We start from the raw sequence: 21,527 nt of genomic DNA on the forward strand, positions 1-21,527 counted from the left end.
CCAAACCAGGCATGTTAATAATCGTAGGCAATTGTAATGCCCCCCCCCCAAAAGGAAACAGAGCAGAAACAAATATTGTAGGACAATTTGGCCTAGGATAAAGAAATGAAGCAGAAGAGTAACTAATTGAATTTTGGAAGGTGAACAGTTTTTTTAATTGCAAACACATTCTTCAAAAAACCAAATGACTGTATACGTGGACATCACCAATCGCCAATACAGAAATCAAATAGATTACATAACTGGAAGCAGAAGATGGAGAAGCTCCACTCTCTCTGAAAAACAAGACCGGAAGCAGATTGTGGCACAGACCACAAACTGCTAATATCAAAAATTAGACCAAAGCTAAAGAAGAACATTAAACCAACCATCTGTCAAAATCATAGTTCCTGCCATTCTTGCTGGCCACATATTTTTAAATGCTTTCTAATATGGGATGTTAGGATATGCTATACAACTGATGATGCTAGGTGGAAGGATTATTTATTCTCCGTGGTGCAGGATCATGAGCAGCTGTGCAGGGAGGAAAAACAAGCTGTGAAATACCAAGGTCAGTTCCATGGGAATGCCTGGTACCAGGGAACAAGGAGGGATAGTGCTGGGAAAGAGAACATTTTGGTTTATATACAAATGGGATGTGGGTGCACAAAAAGTATTTGAATTGCTCTGTACTTTCAACATACTGTATAACCAAAAATGTTTCAGTCCTGCCATCATCATTATACTGTGATCAACTCTGTTTTCTAAATAAACAATACGCTGAATAACAATATAAAAGAAATGAATGGATGACAGATTAATTCTAGGAGGAATCATTGGAAGATGAACCTAGACTTTTAGAAAGTGAAGGAGAAGCTGCACTCAGAGCACTTGGGAGAAATAAATAACCAGGAACAGATGGCATACCCAGACAGCTGCTTCCAGCTACAGAGTCAGAATCTACTTGAGTTCAAGCTAAAATCTGTCAACAAATATGAAAAATAAAACAATGGCCAACAGTTTGGAAATACTCAATATACATTCCAATCCACAAGAAAGGATACACCAGGGAAGCTAGTAACTACAGGAACATGGCATTAATCTTTCATGCAAGCAACACAATAAAACTTTTACTAACTATGGGGCAAAAAACACCAAATGTTCAAGTTAGGTTCAGGAAAGGAAGAGATGCTAAGAATTGTATTGCAAACATACACTGGCTAATGGAACTCACAAAATAATTTCAAAAGAAAAGCAGCCTGTACTTTATGAATTATAGCGAAGACTTTGATTGTACAGATCATGAAAAACTGTGGGTCACACTTCCCAAAATTGGTGAACCACAACACTTCATTGTCTTCATGCATAATCTGTACTCAGGACAAGAGACTATTAATAGGACAGAATATGGAGGAAAAATGGTTTCCAATTGGCAAGGAGGTCAAGGCAAGGCTGCATTTTATCACCCTATTGGTTTAACTTGTACACTGAATATATTATACATAGGATGAGGAAAGTTGATAGGAAGAAAATAAACCTATTTGAATTGTGGTGCTCAGGAAGAGTTCTATGAATACTGTGGACTGCTAAAAAGACAAATAAAAGGGTCTTAGAGCAAATCCAGCCTGAATTTTCCCTGGAAGTTAATCTGACTAAGCTGTCATACTTTGAACATATCATGAGAACACATGATTCACTAGAAAAGGCAATAATTGCTTGGTAAGGTAGAAGGCAGGAGGAAAAAAGGAAAACCACATTACAGTATATGGATAGACTCAGAGAAGCCATGGCATTGGGTCTGCAAGACTAGAGCAGGGCTGTTGAGGATCAGGTGACTTGGGGATCTCTCTTTCATAGCGTTACCGTAAGTTGAAGTTGACCTGTAGTTAACAACAAATCCAGCACTATATCACATAAATCTCCCCTTGTAAAATCCTCTCCCAGTCCTTCAATATGAAAGTTAGACCTTTTTTTGTTTTCAAATTGCTCAACTCTGCTATACTTTCTAGGGACTTCTGGTGAGCAATTCAGCTCCATTGCTTGATCAGCTATTTCAGCAATATCAGCTAATTTCATCCAGTTTCACTTTGATTAGATTAATACTGTTACTGAGCTACTGTCACAGTTGTTTAATTTGTGATGTGAATAACCTAAGTCTCAAGACTTATATCTAGGAATAAAACCTCAAAAAATAACCTTCACATGCCTGTCCCCAACAAAAAAAAAAATTGTAAAAATTGGCTTATGCATGGACATTTGTGTGTTGAATGGATTTATGTTCAACTTCAGAGATCAATTAAGACTGCTCAGTTCAGAGTTAAAGTTCAAGCCCTGAAGGCATCATTTGAACATTAATGATGTTCACTTTAGTTCAAACTGTCATTGTTCAGAAGCTTGGTAAATCAGAGGATGCCAGGCATTCTTTGAGAAGTAGATATAATGAGAAGCAAAGACTAATAAGTCTCTCAGTGAGCATTTTAAGACTCGTTTGTTTAGTTTTTAAAGTTACATCATAATATATGTCTACCAGCACAGCATAAATAATTACTTCGGTTTGTGTAGTAATAATTTTAAAAGAACAAGAACCAACCTTTTGATTTTCTTTTATTTCTTTTCGCATTTCCAGGTTTACTAGCATTCTGGACAGAGATCTGGAAAGAAACAATAATCCAGACATCACTAAATAATTGCATCTCTCTCTCTCTCACTCTCTCTTTGTGTGTGTGTGTGTGTGTGTGTGTGTGTGTGTAAGCTACCTCATAGCCTTTTGTTTCCCTAGACACAAAACTGAGCAGCATAACAATTCAAGAGCAAATTGGGATCATGGAAACAAAGGCTGAGGAAAATAAAAATGCAAATGCTTGCTTGTCTAGGAGTAAAGTAGTGACACTGACAGATTTTTCAAATGCCAGTGGCACATTAACAGTCTGGTGCAGGAACTCTTGCATACCTGAGTATCTATTTGAGTGAGGGCAGCAAGTAAGAACAGCGTCAATTCTCACTTTCACTAAAGTGAGTCCAGATATAGAGTGGTGGGTTGGGAGAGAAAGGAGAGAAGCCCCAAAGATCCTTCCTAGGCATGATCTAGGTCATCCACCACTAAGCATCAGTTTTCTTCTTCTCTTCTATTTTGTTTCATCTGCCTTTAAATCTGCTCTAGTGAAACATCAGCCAATAACCTCTTCCCAAACACAGCAGAAGCAAGGGAGCTGACTGGCCTTAGAAAGGAATTGGGACAGATAGGCTTGTGTTCAGTTGTAAAAAAGATCCTGGCTCCTGCTAGGAAGAGCAGAGCTCCTGTCAGTAGCTGGACCACTGCAGCATGCCAAATAGAGAAAACTATATTTTACTGCACTGTCCAACCTTGTTGTGTGATCAGATACTGTACTATAACAGAGGTGGGCAATTCTGATGTGTCTTGGGGCCATTATTTCACTTCTGGGGCTGTCTGAGAAGTCACACACACCACCACTAAATTTTTACTTCAATAAAAAAAAGAAGTGACTAGATGTTTTGAAAAACAGGCAGTGGGGGGGGGGGGGGGGGGGCGGGCGTGTTTTGTGATTCCAGAGATCTAAATACTCAAGGCTTCAATATTTTTACTAGAACTGGGGACTCTCAGACCCCCTTGAGGTTGTGCAATGGGAATGAAAACCTTGTGCAACAGGGGCACATTTTATATGTAATATGCATTTAATCTATTTTTAATTTCCTTAAAATTCATGTTTTTATTTGATTGCTTAATGCTTTTTAAAATTTTGTAACACATACTGTTTTAGCAATTTTAACTTACACTGTTGGCTACTTTGCATCCCAAACTGGGACAAAGGCATGATATAAATCAAATAAATGAATTTGCCAAAATAGCAGGAGGGGACATTTGTGGTCCCTGAGCTGCACTTGACCCACCCCTCCATACAGGAAACTTGTGGAATCAAGCTGCAAGAGTTTTATGGGTATTTTTTGTTTAAGATATTTGCACCCTATACATCTGCTTCACAAGAGTTTCCTAAAATCTGTATGTGTCCTCCTCTGCCCCCTTTACTGTGAGAGAACCAAGTGTAGATGCTATGGTTATTTGAATGTGGGAGCTCTCCCAACATACATGCAAGATGAAAATGGGCACACGCAAGCCACAAGTCCAAGTTCCCTACTTCTTTCCTTCTGGCAAGGTTTATGAACTTGCCTCCCTAGACTTCATCCTAGACTAAGCTGGGAAAGTAATTGAGCTTAATGAAATTTGCCTAATAGCATATGGAGAATTGATCCTCAAGGACTATTGCTGGGGGAAATAACTTTTAAAGACAACTGCTATTTTAGTTAAGATGAAATGCCAACAGTTGTTACATTGCAAAGCTTGGAATCATAGGCTTCTTTAAAGTAACTACTTATCAGATTCTTATTTTAAAAAAGTTAATTGTTTGGAGAATGAGTTACAAACATGCCACTTTGTGATCATTTATTATTAACAAAAATATTCTTTAAAAATAGAAAAATTGATAAAATTCCCATCTGAATGTTTTAGAAATAAGTAGATGTTTTTATGCACACATGTACATATATATAAACACGAGAGGTTTCTTTAGAAAATAGTATTGTTATCCTCATATCTCCCCATAACATATTACAGGTAACACTTAACAAGCAACACGCTACTCCCAAACTCTGGTTATCTGCATAAATTAAGGGTACTACAAGGTGACTGAAAGGGCCTAAATACCCTAAAAACTGTCTGATTATGGAAGCCAAGCAGAGTTAGCCTTGGTTAGGACTTGAATACCAGAAGCTGTAAGGCATATTTCAGAGGAAGGAAATGGCAAAACAACCTTTGAATATAAGTCAATAGATGACTTGAAAGCATACACACACACCAAGTGACCAAAATCATTGGTCATGCTATAAATCAAGAGTTCATTCTCCTTTCTGCCATGTTGTTGCCCAAGGTTGTCAGACTAGTTCAAAAACTGCAGCAAGCTGTGCCTTGTAATGCAAAATCAGTACGGAAAGGTATTTTGGGAATTCAAGGGATGACATATTGTAGCAATCAGTGACTATTTGTCAGAACAGTAGGAAAAAACATTTGTAGCGAAGATAGATCACAGGGAAGTTGTGCAGGTAAATGAGATAACAACTGTAGATCAGTATAACATGAAAAGTACTTAAAAAGTTCAGTCATAATACTGACATTGTCTAGTAATAAGGAAACCTCACAACATGATATCACTTCTATGAACATTTGAGGAAACATTTCTTCTGCTGTAAGCAATCTTCTGGTACAGAAATGTCTTCCTGTGACTGTAACTCAAATGATCACAGGGTACTTTCTCTAATTTGACAACTCACACCCAATAGGACATTTTAGGCAGAGTACTAGATCCTCCTGTCTGTTTAATTTTATGATCAGCTCCTACTCAACTTGTTAAAAGTTCTTTGTCTAGTCCTCTGTGGTTTAAAAAAAAAACCTTCAAGGCAACCAGTGAGGAAAGCTTTATAGATGCAGTTTCGGCTTTTCTTTCAAGCTACATAGCCCTCATGATGACAACCAGACTAGAAATGATTTCTCGCTTCTGTGGATGGCTAAAATGGTTGTTGAGCCCCAGTGAGGTTTAGTGGATTGAACTGAATATACTGTAGGTCTTGGATGTAGGTATCCCACTGAATATAGTAGTCTACTTATCATGTGAGGTTGCTGTGGAAAGAATACAGGGTGAAGTTATGTACTTTGACTTGACCTTCTTGAAAGAAGGTCAGAATAAAAAATTAAAGAATAAACACAAAATCCAGACATTCATGTTAGTATATTGGAAATAAATATTATACCTGGCCTTCACTGGGAAGTTTTGTGCAATGTCTTTCATTACTTTTAATGCACTGTAAACAGGAGCAGAGAGGATTTGAGATGCTGCCTGAAGACTAATGTCTGTAAGAAAATGAAAAATAACTGAAGAAACTCACAAATTGATTCAAAGCCCAAGAGAAAAGCAAACCATGTTGCACATTAATTATGGCTAAGGTCACAACTTACAGGTGCTTATCATGATGTGATTCATAGCCACACCACCATGAAGACTTTTAAAGAACAGGTATTTGCCTTGCTCCTCTTCCTGTGTATGTCTGTATGTGTTTATAACACCACCCTTTCCCCAAAACAGTAGTTCATAGCACACAGGACTTTGGAGAGACCTTAGGCTAAACAAGAAAGAGAGAGACACAACACATCCCTAGGTAACCTAAGAGTTTTTTCAAGAGGTTTATTTCCAGCATCATGAAGAGACAAAATCAAACCAGTTCTAGCAATTTCAGTCCCCACCAGGACAATGTTTTCTGAAAAAATAATGATTCTTAACTGCCAATTCAAGATCAAGCCACCCTAAAATGTTCTGCCATGCAACCTGAGTAGTGCACAGTAATTTACTTTTGGCAGGAAAATCCATATTCCTGCTGCACACCTATAGCAATGATTGCTATAGGGAGGGAAAAGGGAAATCTGAAGGTGGTAGTGGTAGATGGTGTCATCATTCTTTCTAGTGGTTCTTCAACTATACAAGCCCTTGTTCGGCTACACCACTAGCCATGGTTAAAACTAATAGAATCAGGGCAGGAGAGAGAACACTCCTGATTTCTTAACCATGATTCTTTAACTAGGAGCATCACACTGTCACTTGCCCTAAGTATTCATTACACAACCTACACAAGTACAGTGGGTCCTTGTAAATTTTGTAGCTGTATCCCAGAGTCTCTTAACATTACCCATATTTCCCTCTCTTAACAAGCGAGTCAACTTATCCAACTCAACCATATCTAGTAATTTCAGAATCAATTCTTCTACCAAAAGGAGTGCGGCACCACTTCTGCTGAGGTCAGAAACTGCCACCTGGACATACGATCAACAAGGAGTCTGGGCTCCCATTTCTGGCATTAGCTGAAGCAGTAGCATTTGGGGCAGCCTTTACACAGAGCTCATGCTTAATGCTTGATTTTAAATTGTTAATGTTTAATTATGTTTTAGGGGAGGGTGAGTTATGGAGATATGGGATTGTATGTGAATTTTTAACTTGTAAGCCGCCTCAATTGTCATTGACAGAGAGGCAAGATAGAAATAAAAGTTTTATTATTTTATTATTACTATCATTATTGTATCTGCTGAGGTTTGGTGCCAGGTCCACTAGCACCGCTGTGGACACCAAAATTAGTGGATGCTCAAGTCCCATTATACACAGTGGGGTAGTAAAATGGTGTTCCTAATATAAAATGGCAAAATCAAGATGTGTTTTTTTAATTCTTTCTCTTTTGGGGTGATACTTTCAAGCTTTGGATAGTGGAATCTGTGGATGCACAATCCATGGATTTGGAGGGGTGACTGCATAACACAATACAAACAGTCATTAAGATTGTTATGTTTGTCATTGTTACCAACTCTATATATCCCTATAGTCTTCTAGCTTACGAATGCACCGCAGCTTTGCACTCTTCTTCTTTGCACTCTTCATACACTTTCTTCCCCAGTTCCAGTTTATTGCTTACCATTGTTTGCAGTCACAATAATTATTCTCTTAAACCAGAATAGAATGGCTCTGTGTGTAGGCCAAGAGTTAATTATACTTTGCTAGCATTTCTGCTAGTTTAGCCATTCAGATTGTACCAAACTATAATTAACTCTTAAAAAACAGTTTTAAAAACACATTTAAAACTTAATGAAACACAGACACAACACACAACACTGTTTTTGAGAGAGAGAAATCTTAAGATTTTAAAGAGAATGCCATATACTGTGAAAAGCTCCCTTGAAAATGCCTATTAAAATCGCTCCTTGACTAGAAATTGTTATTCAGTACAATGAAATAACTTTGCTCACTTGTTACATATCAGTTTTGAATTGTGGTTTTACCGCATGCTTGTTACTGAATTCCTCGTTACTGAATCGAACCCTGGTCTCCAGAGTCGTAGCCCTGCCAAGCTCTGAAATCATCCAATTAATCAAAATCATGTAGACTTAAGAAATTGCAGATGCTACCCCTTTCCAACCCTTTAGATGTTAAGTCATGGCTAAAGCTTTAATATTTTTACCCATTTACCTGGGAGTAATCTCCAATGAATTTTCTACCAGGTACACATGTACAGGAATATACATAACATTAAAAACAACTGAACTCACATTGACTCAGTCCTGTACATGTCTACTCAGAAGCAAGTCCCATGAAGTTCAGTGGGATGTGCTCCCAGGTTACATTTGAGATTGTAACATTAGACTCAATTACCCAATTCAAGCTAACTATGATTGGACTAAGGCTAAATGAACGTGAGCTCCTTTAATAAATTTGATTCTTTATTTCCATTATACATTTTATTCTTTGTATCTAAAAAAATTCTTTATATCTACAAAAACACACAGAAAAAATACCCCACAAGAAGTTCCCATGTGTAATATAAAAGCATATTAGAAACAGCTACTCATAATGCTGAAAGGGAGAAAGGCATCATATCAGGCAACCTTCACGGTATTATGAAAAAAAGCCTAATCTTCTGAAAGCTTCATGGTCAATTTCCCTCATCCTCAACATATCATGGATGTGACAAAATAGCTTTTTAAGTAGTATTATAGCTTTTATTTTACAATGATAACACTTCATGGCCTACTCCTGTGCCACATTAATAGAACCAGTCAAGATAAATTGTACTGCAGTGATTTCAGCCACACAATATCCTCCTACAGGTCACCCGGATAGAAAGATTTAATGTATTACCCTCCCTTCCCCCTTACTCTCTGAAGAGCTTTATGTGCATTTTTTCTATCTATGCTTCTATTTACCAATAAAATCTCAAACTGTTTACTTAAAAACAGATTCACAGAAGAGAAAAATAAATGTTTCTTGTGTTTTATTCTCTCAGTGAGGCCATGAGAAAACATTTGCAGTACAGTCTGCCTTCTGTGGCGGCAGACCTGCCATCCACATATGGGAAGCTCCAATCACAGTGTGTGCATGTAGCTGCATGCACACCGCACCACCTTTAAGAAAAACAGGACCTGAGCATACGTGGATTTTGGTATCCTCGGAGGGGGGCCTCTGGAATGGATCCCCTGTGGATACAGAGGTTCAACTATATTAGTGAAAGGCAGACTTGTTTCCTTGACATCTATCAGAGACTGGAGTAGCTGACTTTTTGTACTATAGAAGGCCATGCTGCCTTGAGGATTCTGGGGCTTGTAGTGTAAAATGTAACTTGTCCAAGCTTTGATCTCTTTTGACCAAGCTAAAAATTACCAGCTATAACTCTGTATAGCCTACTGCACATCTTTCTTGCTCCATAAAACAGAAGATGGAGCAATTAGTTAGCATCTTCCCTTCCAATTAATTGGTTGTTGTTGTTGCATGCTGTCAGGTTGTTCCTGATATATCATGATCCTAAGGTGAATTTATCATAGGGTTTTCTTGGCAGGATTTGTTCAGAGATTTGCCATGGCCTATGCCTGAGGTTGAGAGAGTGTGACTTGCCCAAGGTCACCCAGTGGGTTTCATGGCCAAGCTGGGAATCGACCCCTGGTCTCTACAGTCGTAGCCCAACACTCAAACCACTACACTACTCTGGCTCTTTTTCAGTTGCGACTGTACTTTAAATTAGCACATCCTAATCTAAAATGCAGTGAGATTGGTGCTTGGTGAGACAGGTCCACAGTCATTAAGTCCCACACAAACTCTCCCAAGATGAGCCATTATTATTATTAATATTATTATTATTATTACTAGTATATTTAAATAGTGCCGTAGGCTTTACACAGCACTTTGCAACACAAGAATCTTGTGTTTTCTTACCATCTCTATGCACCTCAAAGAGTGCTGGGCATTGAAGGCCCTTTTCAGGTACTTTAAACTCCTTCAAGATCAGGGGCTTGCAACAAGTGATCCATGGGCTGCACACAGCCCTTTAACCTTTTTTCTTTTGGCCACCACTCTGGGCCCCTGCCATTACACTGACTGCTGAAACAGTACCGTATCTTCACCATCCAGAAATCCTGTAAGAAACTCGGTGCTGTGTTATTATAAGGCAGTATGATGGAAGAGGATGGTCTGGCACCCTCTTGCATCACAAAAAGCCATTGCTGTTATGGACGAATTTTGATGGCAACTCTGTCACACATTTGGCACCCTGACAGGATGAGAGGGGCCCAATAAACTCCCTTCCTGTGAAAATGTTTACCATTACATGGCTCTAAGTGTTATTGGCACACATCGACATTGTTACACCAAATTAATCAGTATAATGGCAAATACCTTGCAATTCCCACACCTTCAAAGGCTCAGTATCATCGGTACTTTCAATCAGATATTTTCTCAGCTCTTTCAAATTGTCTTTGAGGTCAGGGTAGTTCTGCCTGCATTGTAAAATACAGATAGGGTCAACATTCCATAACACTTCTTGCAGGTTATAATTCTCAATAGGTGTTAAGATACTTTTTAAAAAGTATTTTTATTGTTTTTATCTCAGTTAATAATGAGTAACTTGTAGCTATCATAGAAAGGGAGAAAGACATCATATCATAAACAGTTTAAGACATTCATAAACAGTTTAAGACTAGAATTTAAAGCAAGTATCACATGCCAGCTATCATTAGCTATGATTAACACCCACATCATTGTGTATACTTTAGAATTATTAAAGCAGACCATGAAAGGTGGAGTGGCAAATTCTTTTTTGTTGTTGTTGAATGAACACAGTCTGAAACTAAATTTGGAAAGGTGTCTTTTTTGTACATGGGAAGGTGCCGTGTTGGCTGGAGTAGGTATGTTAAAGCCCAGGAACAAATCAAATAAATTAGGAGAGTTTGTCCTGTTTTTCCCCAAAGTCCTTTCCCCAGAGAAATTGGAAAAACTGAAAATTTTGATGATGTTTCAGGACTTTGTTTACTTTTCTCAGTACTTTTTATAGGAATGAGTGCATTATGCCTGACTGACATTACTGAAAACCATCAGAGACAAAATAATGTTCTCTTATTTACTGATGTTGGTTACATCTCTCTTTTTTGCCTCCCCTTAATAACCTAGCAAAACAAAATAAGCTCCTTAAGGACCCTGTAACAAAATAAAAATTAAAAATTAAAAAAGAAATTCAATTCGTGCTTATTATCTAAAGAAACTACTTTTAATATACCAAGCATGATAATTTTACACCAATCATTCTTACATATTCAGTCCTTCCTCTGTTCTTGCAGTTTTGGAAACCACGTCCCTCACTTATGCGCAAACGATGAACCGAGTGGGAAATAATGGGATGTGTTCCTGAGGCGCATGTGCACATGTTCCCACAGCCGCATGCCTATATTGAAGTCAATGAGGATTGAATATATGCAAAACTGTTTTTGTGGGGGGTCCGGATCCGATCGCCCGCAAAAACAGGGGGGTGACTGTAATACGGTATATAGAGCATCTTTGAGACTATCTGAAAGAAAAAGTGCATCTGAAGAACTAGACTTAAGTGTACGAAAGCTCATGTTGCCAACTTCTTTCTTTCAGTTAGTTTCAAAGATGCTACAAGATCTCTCTACATACTAATTGTACAAACTAACATGGCTATATCTCTGAATATATAACATATTTTATGTTCTAAAGCAGCAAATTGGATTTCAATCTCTAAAGCAGGGGTAGGCAAGCATGCAGCCCGCCAAGCCGTTGGGACCGGCCCCTGCTCAGTCCTGCCACCCGTGCAAGCCCCTCAGAAGCCGGGAAAGAGCTGGCGAGGACGCCCACGCGGGCGTCCTCCGCCTCCTTTCCGGGCCTATGAGGGGCTTGGAGGCCCCTCAGAAGCCGGGAAAGAGCCGGCGAGGATGCCAGTGTGGGTGTCCCCTGCCTCCTTCCTGGCCTCTGAGGGGCCTCCCCTCATTTTACAGCAGGAGGGGCAGAGAAAGAGAGAGGAGTTGTGTGTATGTATGTGTAAGAGCAGTGTGTGTGTAAGAGAACGAGTTGTGTATGTGTGTGTGTGAGAGAGAGAGAAAGGGGGGAAAGTGGGTTGTGTGTGTGAGAGTGGGTTGTGTGAGAGGGTGTGTGAGAAGGGGAGGTTGTATGTGTGAGAGAGAGATGTGTTGTGTATGTGTGTATGAGACAGAGAAAAGTGAGTTGTGTGTGAGAGGGAGTGATAAAAATGGGTTGTGTGTGTGAGAGAGAGTGGGTTGTGTGAGAGAGAAGGAGGTTGTGTGTGAGTGAGAGAGATGGGTTTTATGTGTGTGTATGTGTGAGACACACACACAGAGAGAAGTGGGTTGTGTATGTGAGAGAGGGGGTGGTTCTGTGTGTTAGACAGGGTTTGGTGTGTGTGTGTGAGAGAGAGAAGTGGGTTGTGTGTGAGAGAGAGCAAGATGTGTGAGAGAGGGTGTATGTGAGAGACAGGGGCAGGTTGTGTGTGTGTGAGAGAGGTGTTGTGTGTGTGTGCGCGCGCGCGTGCAAAATCCCCTCTTATCACCTTGTGCCTTTCTGGGTTGAGACAGTGTGCATGCTTTCTTCTTTTTTTTCTTTTTTTTTGAATTGCTTTGTAGTAGTTTCCATGCTTGTAACTATAATTATTATTGTTATCACTCCAGGGGCGGAGCATGTGGCCCCGCCCCTGGAGTGTGGAAGCTCCACCCCCAACATGCGGCCCTGCCCCCAGAGGGTGGAAACTCCACCCCCCAGCTTTGGCCCCCCAGTTGTCTGAGGGACAGCAACCCGGCCCCCGGCTCAAAAAGGTTGCCTACTCCTGCTCTAAAGGGTATTAATATCACATTTTAAATTTTTCTCCTAAAATTTCCACTACTTTTGCAGGAAAATAGTGGGGAGTAATTCCCCCCCATTAAAAATTTTTTTTTTCAATGTCATGTCTAGGCTGAAGTACTTTGGGAGTGGTAATTCAAAAGAGTAACCAACCATGAGAGATCAAGTGTACCATGTCTCTACCATCCAGGCTTGTTATTTCATAAAACCTTGGTGGCTTGTTCTGACAGGGCTGGAGGCATGAGGGCACTCACTCCCCCTTCAATTCTCAAAACTTTCTCTCTGTTGGTTTCCTGTAAATACTCACTTTAGGCTTGTGCTATGGAAGCAAAGATGCTTTGAGTTCTCCATGCAGCAGGGATGGGCAGCTTTGAAGGGTAAGGGAGGCCAAACTGGAGACCTCCCAATCTGGGGTGGGGATGATACTAACCACAAAACTGCCATTGTCACCATTACCCTGCAACGATTTCATTCTCAAATTGGCCCAAATTGGCCAATTTCACTCCCAAAAGCCCCGGTTTGGCACAAATGGCCATTTCAGGCCACTCTGGGGAAGTTTTGGGCAGATTACAAATACAGTGGTGCCTCGGGTTACGAAATTAATTCGTTCCGCGGCTAATTTCGTAACCCGAAAAGCCTTCGTAAGCCGAAAACCCATAGGCGCTAATGGGGAAAAAAGCCGCGGCTCTGCCGCGGCTCCATTTAAAACAGCGCCCGAGTTTTTTCGTAACCCGAAAAAACTTTCGTAACCCGAAACAATAAATCCCTATGGGATTTATTCGTATCCCGAAAAATTCGTAACCTGGGTATTTCGTATCCCGAGGTACCACTGTAATGGCTTTTGATCCATGAGTCACATTTTGCCCATCTCATTCTGCACCGATAGGGTGGCATCTCCTGGGGTGGACATTGTATCTTGCAGTGGAGCCCTTCTGCCCACAGGAGGGGCTCTTCTATTATGCTCCATCCTAACTCCGCTCAGTTTGATTCTAATGGGGGTTAGGATTACTCTGCAACACCAATAATCTTTTCCAACATTTTTTCCATCTCTGTCTCCCAAATGACACAATGTCTCCCAAATGACACTGTGTTAGCTGTAACTGGCTATTCTCTTCTCAGGGGTGCAAAATCCACTGATTAAGAAATGAGAGTTTTGTCTTCAGAATCTGCTCAGCAGAATCTGTTCCTTTTCTTCAAGAAGCCAAACTTGAGACTGAAGGTTTTCAGCAAACATTTTACAATTAATTAGTGTTCACTCATTATATTTCTCTCTATCTTTATTGTTACCATTCATTTGTATTTTGGGTTTCCCTTCAAAAAGAACCTCAAAATACCTGATCTACAAAAACATTTATAAGAGAAATATAGCAATTAAGTATCAAATGGAATGTTATCTGACAAAAATAATACAAGCAAACATTCTGTTCCAAGATCTATGATACCAAACCATCTATTAAGCATAAAATTCCTAAATGCAAGAGACTGAAAAAAGAGATAATGAAATACCAGACCATCAGCCAATAATACATATTTATACCCCACTGCAGAATGTCATATGCTACACTTTTTAAATGTCCCTTGCACCCTCAGCTTTGTCATGAGGGAGCCTGAAGTCCCAGGCATTTCTTTAGGAACCATGAGGAAATATGTTAACAAAAGAAAGATCCAGTCTTTTCTTTTATTAAAGATTCAATTGTATACAGTACTTACACTTATGTCCAAGATAAAAGGGTGTACTTTTTTATCTAGCACCAGCAGAAGCAAGGTTGTTTCCCTGCTTGCTGTAGCCCTTCATGATACCAAAGCATGTTCCAAACTGTTTCTCAGCACTCCAGAGCAGGTTTATAGAGTGGCTGCAAGTGCAGGAGGAGAGAACTACCAACTCTGGTATAAGCATGGTTCCAGTGAAGTACACTGTTGCATTCTGATCACTAGGAATAAGTGAGTCCTCTACATTTGCTGATTAGGGGCTTTGGATCTCTGTGAAAGTGGGAAAACTGCAAATAAAAAAAACCCACTATTTTTTTTTTACCTGAGAGAACACCTCTCTAGGAATCTTTAGGTACTCTAGTGCAACTCTGTGGTCAACATTGACCAGAAGTTGATGACAGAATCAAGCTGGAAGAACTACAAATGCCTAAAGTAGGCATTTTCCCTAGGAATCTCTAGGTCCTCCTTCACGACTCTACGGTCAACTGCTGGGAGAGTCGCACTGGAGGACCTAGAGATTCCTCAAGAAAACATATTACTCAAATCCATGAATAATCAATCTGCAGACATCAAATCCACAAATGTGGAGGGCTGACTGTACAGTAATTGCGTCACAAGTTAGGACAAATATTCCAAAGCTATCAATTGGGGAAAAGAGGGGCATGAGGAAAAAATTGTGTTGCTTCAATGGTTCCCTGAAGCAGCAAGTTAACAGTGTTCCTCTGACTTGACAGAATATGCAAAAAGTATCGAATAAATAATAAATGAAATTGATGCCCAAAGTTTTTATCTATTCCAAATGCACTACTAGGGCTAAGACAAAGGTGTTTTTGAGGAGCTCATCCACCTAGCTCAAAGTTTGGTATCCATGATACTGTTAACAGCCAACAAGTCTTCCATTTATGTATTTTAACTAATGTGGAAATAAATGAGGTTCTAAGAGAATGAGCTAGAATACGCTAATCCAAAAAAGTGTACAATCACTATCTACTTTTTGAAAATAAGAGATAAATTTAGGAAAGCAACTAAGCACAGTATTACTTGGTTAAAGTCAAACAAGAAGCCTTTTCTAAACCAGGCAAATTACTTTTGAAATTAACACAGCAGAAAATGCCCGTTTACAACCTTTCTTCAACAGAAGGCTGATCTTAAAACAATTATAAAATTGTCAAAAGTAACATTTTCATAGCAGTTCTATACCTCAAGGCATTTGTAATTACTAGTACCATCAGCCATATCCACAAACTTTTTTTATCCACGGATTCAAGTATCCACGGCTTGAAAATATTTTTAAAATATATAAATTCCAAAAAGCAAACATTGATTTTGCCATTTTACATAAGGGACACCATTTTACTATGCCACTGTATTCCACGAGACTTGAGCATCCATGTATTTTGGTATCCACAGGGGGCCCTGGAATCAAACATCAACGGATACTAATGGCCCAGTGTACAACTTCATTTCAGAAAGCAGGTGTAATTTCACAAGCTGATTTATAAGTATATCTGTGAGTATATGTGTCTGTCTGTCTGTTAAAATTAACATTTATGAAGCCTACACAAACATGGAACTACAGTTAATATGAACTCACCTTAACGTGTCAAAGAGAAATCCCTGGACCTCACTTTCCTCATCACCTTCTCTCTCTGTTTCATTTCTTGTAGCTAAACATGTCATACAAACGAAATACAACACTATGTTAGCTTTGCAAAAGTTATTACAATGACAAATATTTCTGTACAAGAAACTACTTCTTAAAATGAGAAAAAAGAAATTACAGAGGTCCTCAAACAGATGACAAAGGAGGCAGATTACGTTTGGTGTATAGTTAGAAAATAGGTATTTTCCATTCTGTAAAGTCTTCCATCTACAAAAAAATTACAGATATACATTTCTGTATTGATTCTCAATGCCTGTGGCTACTTTTGCCATATCCCACAAAATGCAATCACAACCAACGGTGTGTGTCAGGAAAACAAATATTGGATGAATTACTGACCCAGTAAGAAATTTTCTATTAACTACAATGGGGCCATGCAGACGATTACTGCCTTCACAGTTCTAGACACTACTAAATATTTTGTGACAACAATGTCTCCAATAACACCATGCTCAGGAGAAAAATGTACCTTCAGTCTGAGAGTCATCCACTGCTTTGTATTCTGTACTCTTTATTGCGAGTTCCACACCATATCCAGACAGATACATCTTCTCAGACCTAGGTTTCTGGTTGAACACATGGGGGGGGGGGGGGTAGAAGTATCAAGAGCCATTCATGTCTAAATAACATCAAAAATTAGGTTTACTTCAGAAATCTGACTAAATCAAACTTCCAAATGTTGGAAGTTTCATAAAGATTTTGGAGATGCTGTTGGGGAGTAAAGAAATGCACTTGTAACTGTTTGGTATTCACCATCCCTATGCATTCCCTTGCTTAGAAGACAGGTAGGGACAATGAAAGTCCCTCAATATCACTTACCAGGAAAAAGCTGCTGCAGTCAATGGGAATCCATTCCTCTATCACTTGGGAAGCAACTGACTGACATCCTGCTGGGGAGAATTGTGACAAAGACTCTGCTTCAGCATGTTGCAATAGAGACCACACATGAGGGAAGCTGAGTATCAGTCAGCAGCCTCCCGAGTGATGAAGAACAGACCCCTGGTGATGGCAGCAGTTGCTAGTCACTAAGTAGGGATGGGGTCAGGCCAGGAGTCACTGTGATGCTACATAACTACAGTGATTATGCATTCATATCCCCTCAATGGGATTCTGACCACGGTCATCACTTTACAGAACCAAATAATTAACACTAAGTTATAACAGGAATGAGGATGGGAATCAGGCAATGACACAGAAACCCTTCAAGGTTCATATACTTCCTTCTCCTCCACTACTGTATAGAGTGAGGCCTTTGGCTATACAGGCACCAGAGTTTCTGACATACCAGGCTGAATATTTCAACAAACTATAAATCCCATGATTCTGTAAAATAGAATCATAGCAAGTGGTTTCAAACAGCTTTAATTCTGCAATGTGGCTACACCATGAACAAATGGGGTGAGGAAACACCAAGAGATAATACTAACTGTGTAACCATGTAACTGAGAGCCAACGTGGTATAGTGGTTTGAGCATTGGACTATTACTTTCGAGATCAGGGTTCTATTCACTGCTCGGCCATGGAAACCACTGGGTAACCTTGGGGGTATCACACACTCTTAATCCCAGAAAACCCCATCACAAGGTCACCATAAATCAGAAATGACTTGAAGGAACATATCAACAACAAACTGTGTAGTTGAACGGATTTCTGCCCCTTGTTCTTGATCCCGACTGATAAACAGTAATGGTCTTATTGCTTATAAAAATGAAGTGCACTTTTTTAGATTGGCAGATGATGGCAATTTGTCTTTATCTTTTTGCTAAACAAATTAATTCAATTTATTAAATCAAACAATTTACCCAGGTTTCAAACTTTGGTTTCAAGAGCAGCCCTGGTCACAATTAATCATATTTAGCAAGCCACACAAGGCAAGTACATACATATACTTCTCCATGCATTACACAAAAGCATGGCCGAGTAACTCCCACATCATATGTCAAAGTTTTCAGTTTGTGTTCAAGTGTGGACAAAAGACTTTGAAAGGAAAACTGAGGACTGATGTGTACTGGTAATGAATGAAAAAATCAGAACTTTTTCATTTTATTAGGAGTAAAGTTATATCACTTCTACACATACACATACCTGGACATAATGTCGCAGAATGTAAATGATCTCCTCCTTTTGGGCTTTCTCAGACAATAGTTTGTGAAATGTGGCAAACTCTTTGGTACCCATTTCAGCATAAAGGATCACCACCAGGTCAGATTCATTGAGTGTAGGGTATTTATGATCTCCTTTCAACAAATTTGGCTTGGGCCTTGGATTAAGAACAAATAACTTGTCAACTCAACATAAATGATACCATAATTAATATGTCAGATGGGGAAAAAAGCACACTAACAGTGCCATCTGATAACATGTCATAGAAGCAAATCCCATTGTGTTTGCGGGTGGGATTACTTCTAGGTAAGGAGATATAGGAACAAAGCTTTAAAATGTTACTTTTGTGTACTACAGCCATTGTTTGCAATTGTTGGGAGATTCCAGGAATTATAGAAAAAGTTACATTTCTAGGCTCTGGGATAGTAGCCTGAGATCAACATGACATGTCCTACATTTCAACCTTCTCTCCAGGCGGAATTCCATAATGTCCAGCAAAATGGTCTCTTGAAGAAGAGATTACTGTATATACTCATGTATACATCTAGAAATTTTAGTCAAAAAATTGACTCCAAAAACCTGGATCTACTTATCCATGTAAGTCAATGTAAGTCTTGTACTTTAACTTTAATAAAAAAGGGAACCATCCCCTGGTGAAAGGCAAAAGTATAATCTGTCCTGGAAGCACTAACCCCCTTCTGTTCTCTCCCTCATCAAGCATTTAGGGTGAATACAAACAGTTAGGTCTGCTAGAATTTTGTAAGTTCTTTAGCATTGTTTTCCCTTTGCTTCATTCTTTAAATCTTTTGTTATATGGCCTTAAGTTTTACTCTCAACATATTCACGGGTCATATCAAAATCTATAATTTTGGTTCCAAAACTTGTCCTCAACTTATACATGAGGTTGACTCATAGTTGAGTATATACGGTATTTATGAAAAGGGATTATATATGAAGATCCAAAAGTTTTCTCCTGGTGACCAAATAGCCAAGCTGATGGTGATCAATCATGGGCGAAGGGTTGAGATTGAAGAAACCTCGTAGGAAACATTGTGCCCCACCGTGGGAGAAAGAGCAAGAACAAATGTGAAATGTTTGAAATTCTTCAAACACATTCTTCAAACAACCCAATAACTGACTGCATACATGGACATTACCTGAAGGCCAATACAGAAATCAAATAGAAACCAAAAGATAGAGAAGCCATATTGTCTTTGCAAAAACAAGACTATCACCAGATTGTGGCATAGACTATGAACTACTAATAGCAAAAGTCAGACTAAAGCCAAACAAGAACAGTAAACCAATAATCATACAACCTACTGAACATCCCTGTAGGAATTAAAGATAATGTTAAAAGCAATTTGTACTATGAAACCTAACTGAGAACCAGATGAACTTTGGATTGAAGCCAGGGACACTGTCAGGGAGGAATGTAAAAGGACACTGTCAGTAGCCAAAAGAAAGGAGAAACCTCAATGGATGACAGTTGAAACTCATCAAATCATTAAGGACAGACTATGCAAAAGTAAAAGGTGACAGAAATAGAGTTGGAATCCTTACTGTAACTGTTAAATGACTTGAGCGCAAAGACAAGGACAAGTACTATAACGGTTTGCCCGTGAATTCGGAGCAAGGAAATAAAGTCATCCCTCCAAATTCACGAGCAAACCGTTCTGGACACCTCCGTGAATTTGGAAATTCTCATATATTCAAGCCCCATAGGCTTGAATGGACACGTGCTCCTATGTGTGTGCACCAAGGGCGTGGGCACCATTAATTTTAATGGAAGTTGCCCTTCCATGAATAATCAAAACCATGGATCTCAAGTCCATGAAAATGGAGGGGCAACTGTACATTACATGACCAGAAGAAATAAAAAGAAGATGGAAATAATGAACTACTGTAAATACTCATGTATAAGTCTAGAAATTTTAGTCAAAAAATTGACCCAAAAAACCTAGGTCGACTTATCCACGAGTCAATGTAAGTACTGCACTTTAACTATTATATATATAAAAAAGGAGCCATCCCCATTCTGTGAATAAAAGACAAAAGCTTAGTCCATCCTGGTAGCACCAAAAAGAAGCATGGATCTTTACACTACATGTTCCTGCTCCAGGATCTATTAACTATTAAAGATACCATAGCCCTGTTCCATATTGAACTGAGCAATCCTCATTCTCCCAGAATCCAATTAGAAAGGCTAGTGCCAATGCGGGATGGTACACTTTGCGAGCTGTAGTACAAAAAAGTATCACTTCCAAGGTCTATAAAAGAAAAAAAGTATGCACATTCAACAAGACAAAAGCTTTTGTTCTGAAGTATCATTTTGTTAAAAATACATCACTCAAAATAGCTCATTATACTTACCTTGCAGCAGCCTTCTTCAGAAGTTTCTTAATTTCATTAGTCTTACAGGTGCTCTTCCCATGAATAACCACAAATGCACTACAAGCTTTTGGTGGAGGCTCATCAGCTGCAATCTAATATTTCAACAATTACACTCACTCCAACTGGTCTAATTGCATTTCAGCCTAAAAGTAACTCACCTTCCTTTGATTAGCTCGGCTCATCAAATGCTATCACACTGTATGTGTAAGTGCCAAGAATGTGAGGAGAAAATATTGAAAAGATCAAAACTCCAGAAGCAGTGTTATCAGTTTCTCAGACTTCCACAAACCACTAGTGATCTGGATGTCTGAGATATGCTATTTTTTGTCCTAGCCAAATACATTTTGTACAGTTTATTTTGAGGAAATATGTGCCTACCTTGAATGACAGGAAAACACTACATTTATAAGATGCAACCTTCCAAAAGTCAGTTTCAAAAATTATTCGCAAGTCTCCAATATTGCAACATCTATTGAACTGATTACACATATGCAAATCTCCCTTAGTTTGGTACTAACACAAAGTATAGCGGCAAAATGCAATTCAAGTTTGCAAGATACCAATTACAATCAAATTCGATTAGCTTTATAGTCCTGGCTTATTTTAATAACCGGGGCCTGTTACAGACAGCAAAATAAAGCTGCTCAAGTCACAGTGGAGGTATGGTGTTTCAATGATGCAGGCTCCTAAGATCCAGAAGTTGCACCAAAGCCACGCCCAGCCCTAAAGACGGGAGCGTGGCTTTGGTGTGGCTCCCGGACTCTTAGGACGCATGCATCCTTGAAACACCAACCTCCACTGTGACTCGAAGCAGCTTTATTTGGCCTGTCTGTACAGACCCATAGTGTCATTCTCCTCAGGAGAAACTATGGTTTTCATCTATGTATAAACTAGACCAAAAAAATTGGCTCAAAAGTACCTTACTAATTGGGAATCTT

General features: G+C 39.2%; 1 protein-coding gene across 3 annotated transcripts in view; it reads right to left on the reverse strand.

Annotated features, from left to right (window-relative positions):
* UGGT2 (UDP-glucose glycoprotein glucosyltransferase 2) overlaps positions 1–21,076 on the reverse strand; it is a 102,027-nt gene extending 80,951 nt beyond the window's left edge. For 2 of the 3 annotated variants that reach the window (XR_006102956.1, XM_042458351.1), the window contains exons 1-7: positions 20,569–21,076; positions 18,178–18,352; positions 16,562–16,658; positions 16,024–16,096; positions 10,251–10,351; positions 5,800–5,899; positions 2,570–2,630 (exon numbers count right to left, since the gene is read on the reverse strand). Coding sequence is in view for 1 of the 3 variants with exons in the window: in XM_042458351.1 (XP_042314285.1) it covers positions 2,570–2,630; positions 5,800–5,899; positions 10,251–10,351; positions 16,024–16,096; positions 16,562–16,658; positions 18,178–18,270 (525 nt within the window). In the remaining 2 variants the exon portion in view is untranslated. Of the gene's footprint in view, positions 1–2,569; positions 2,631–5,799; positions 5,900–10,250; positions 10,352–16,023; positions 16,097–16,561; positions 16,659–18,177; positions 18,353–20,568 lie in introns of those variants that run through there. The other variant, XM_042458352.1, reaches the window with a different exon arrangement.
* Positions 21,077–21,527: the final 451 nt, after the last annotated feature.

Source organism: Sceloporus undulatus, chromosome 3, assembly GCF_019175285.1.
Source record: "Sceloporus undulatus isolate JIND9_A2432 ecotype Alabama chromosome 3, SceUnd_v1.1, whole genome shotgun sequence".
Classification (NCBI taxonomy): Eukaryota; Metazoa; Chordata; class Lepidosauria; order Squamata; family Phrynosomatidae; genus Sceloporus; species Sceloporus undulatus.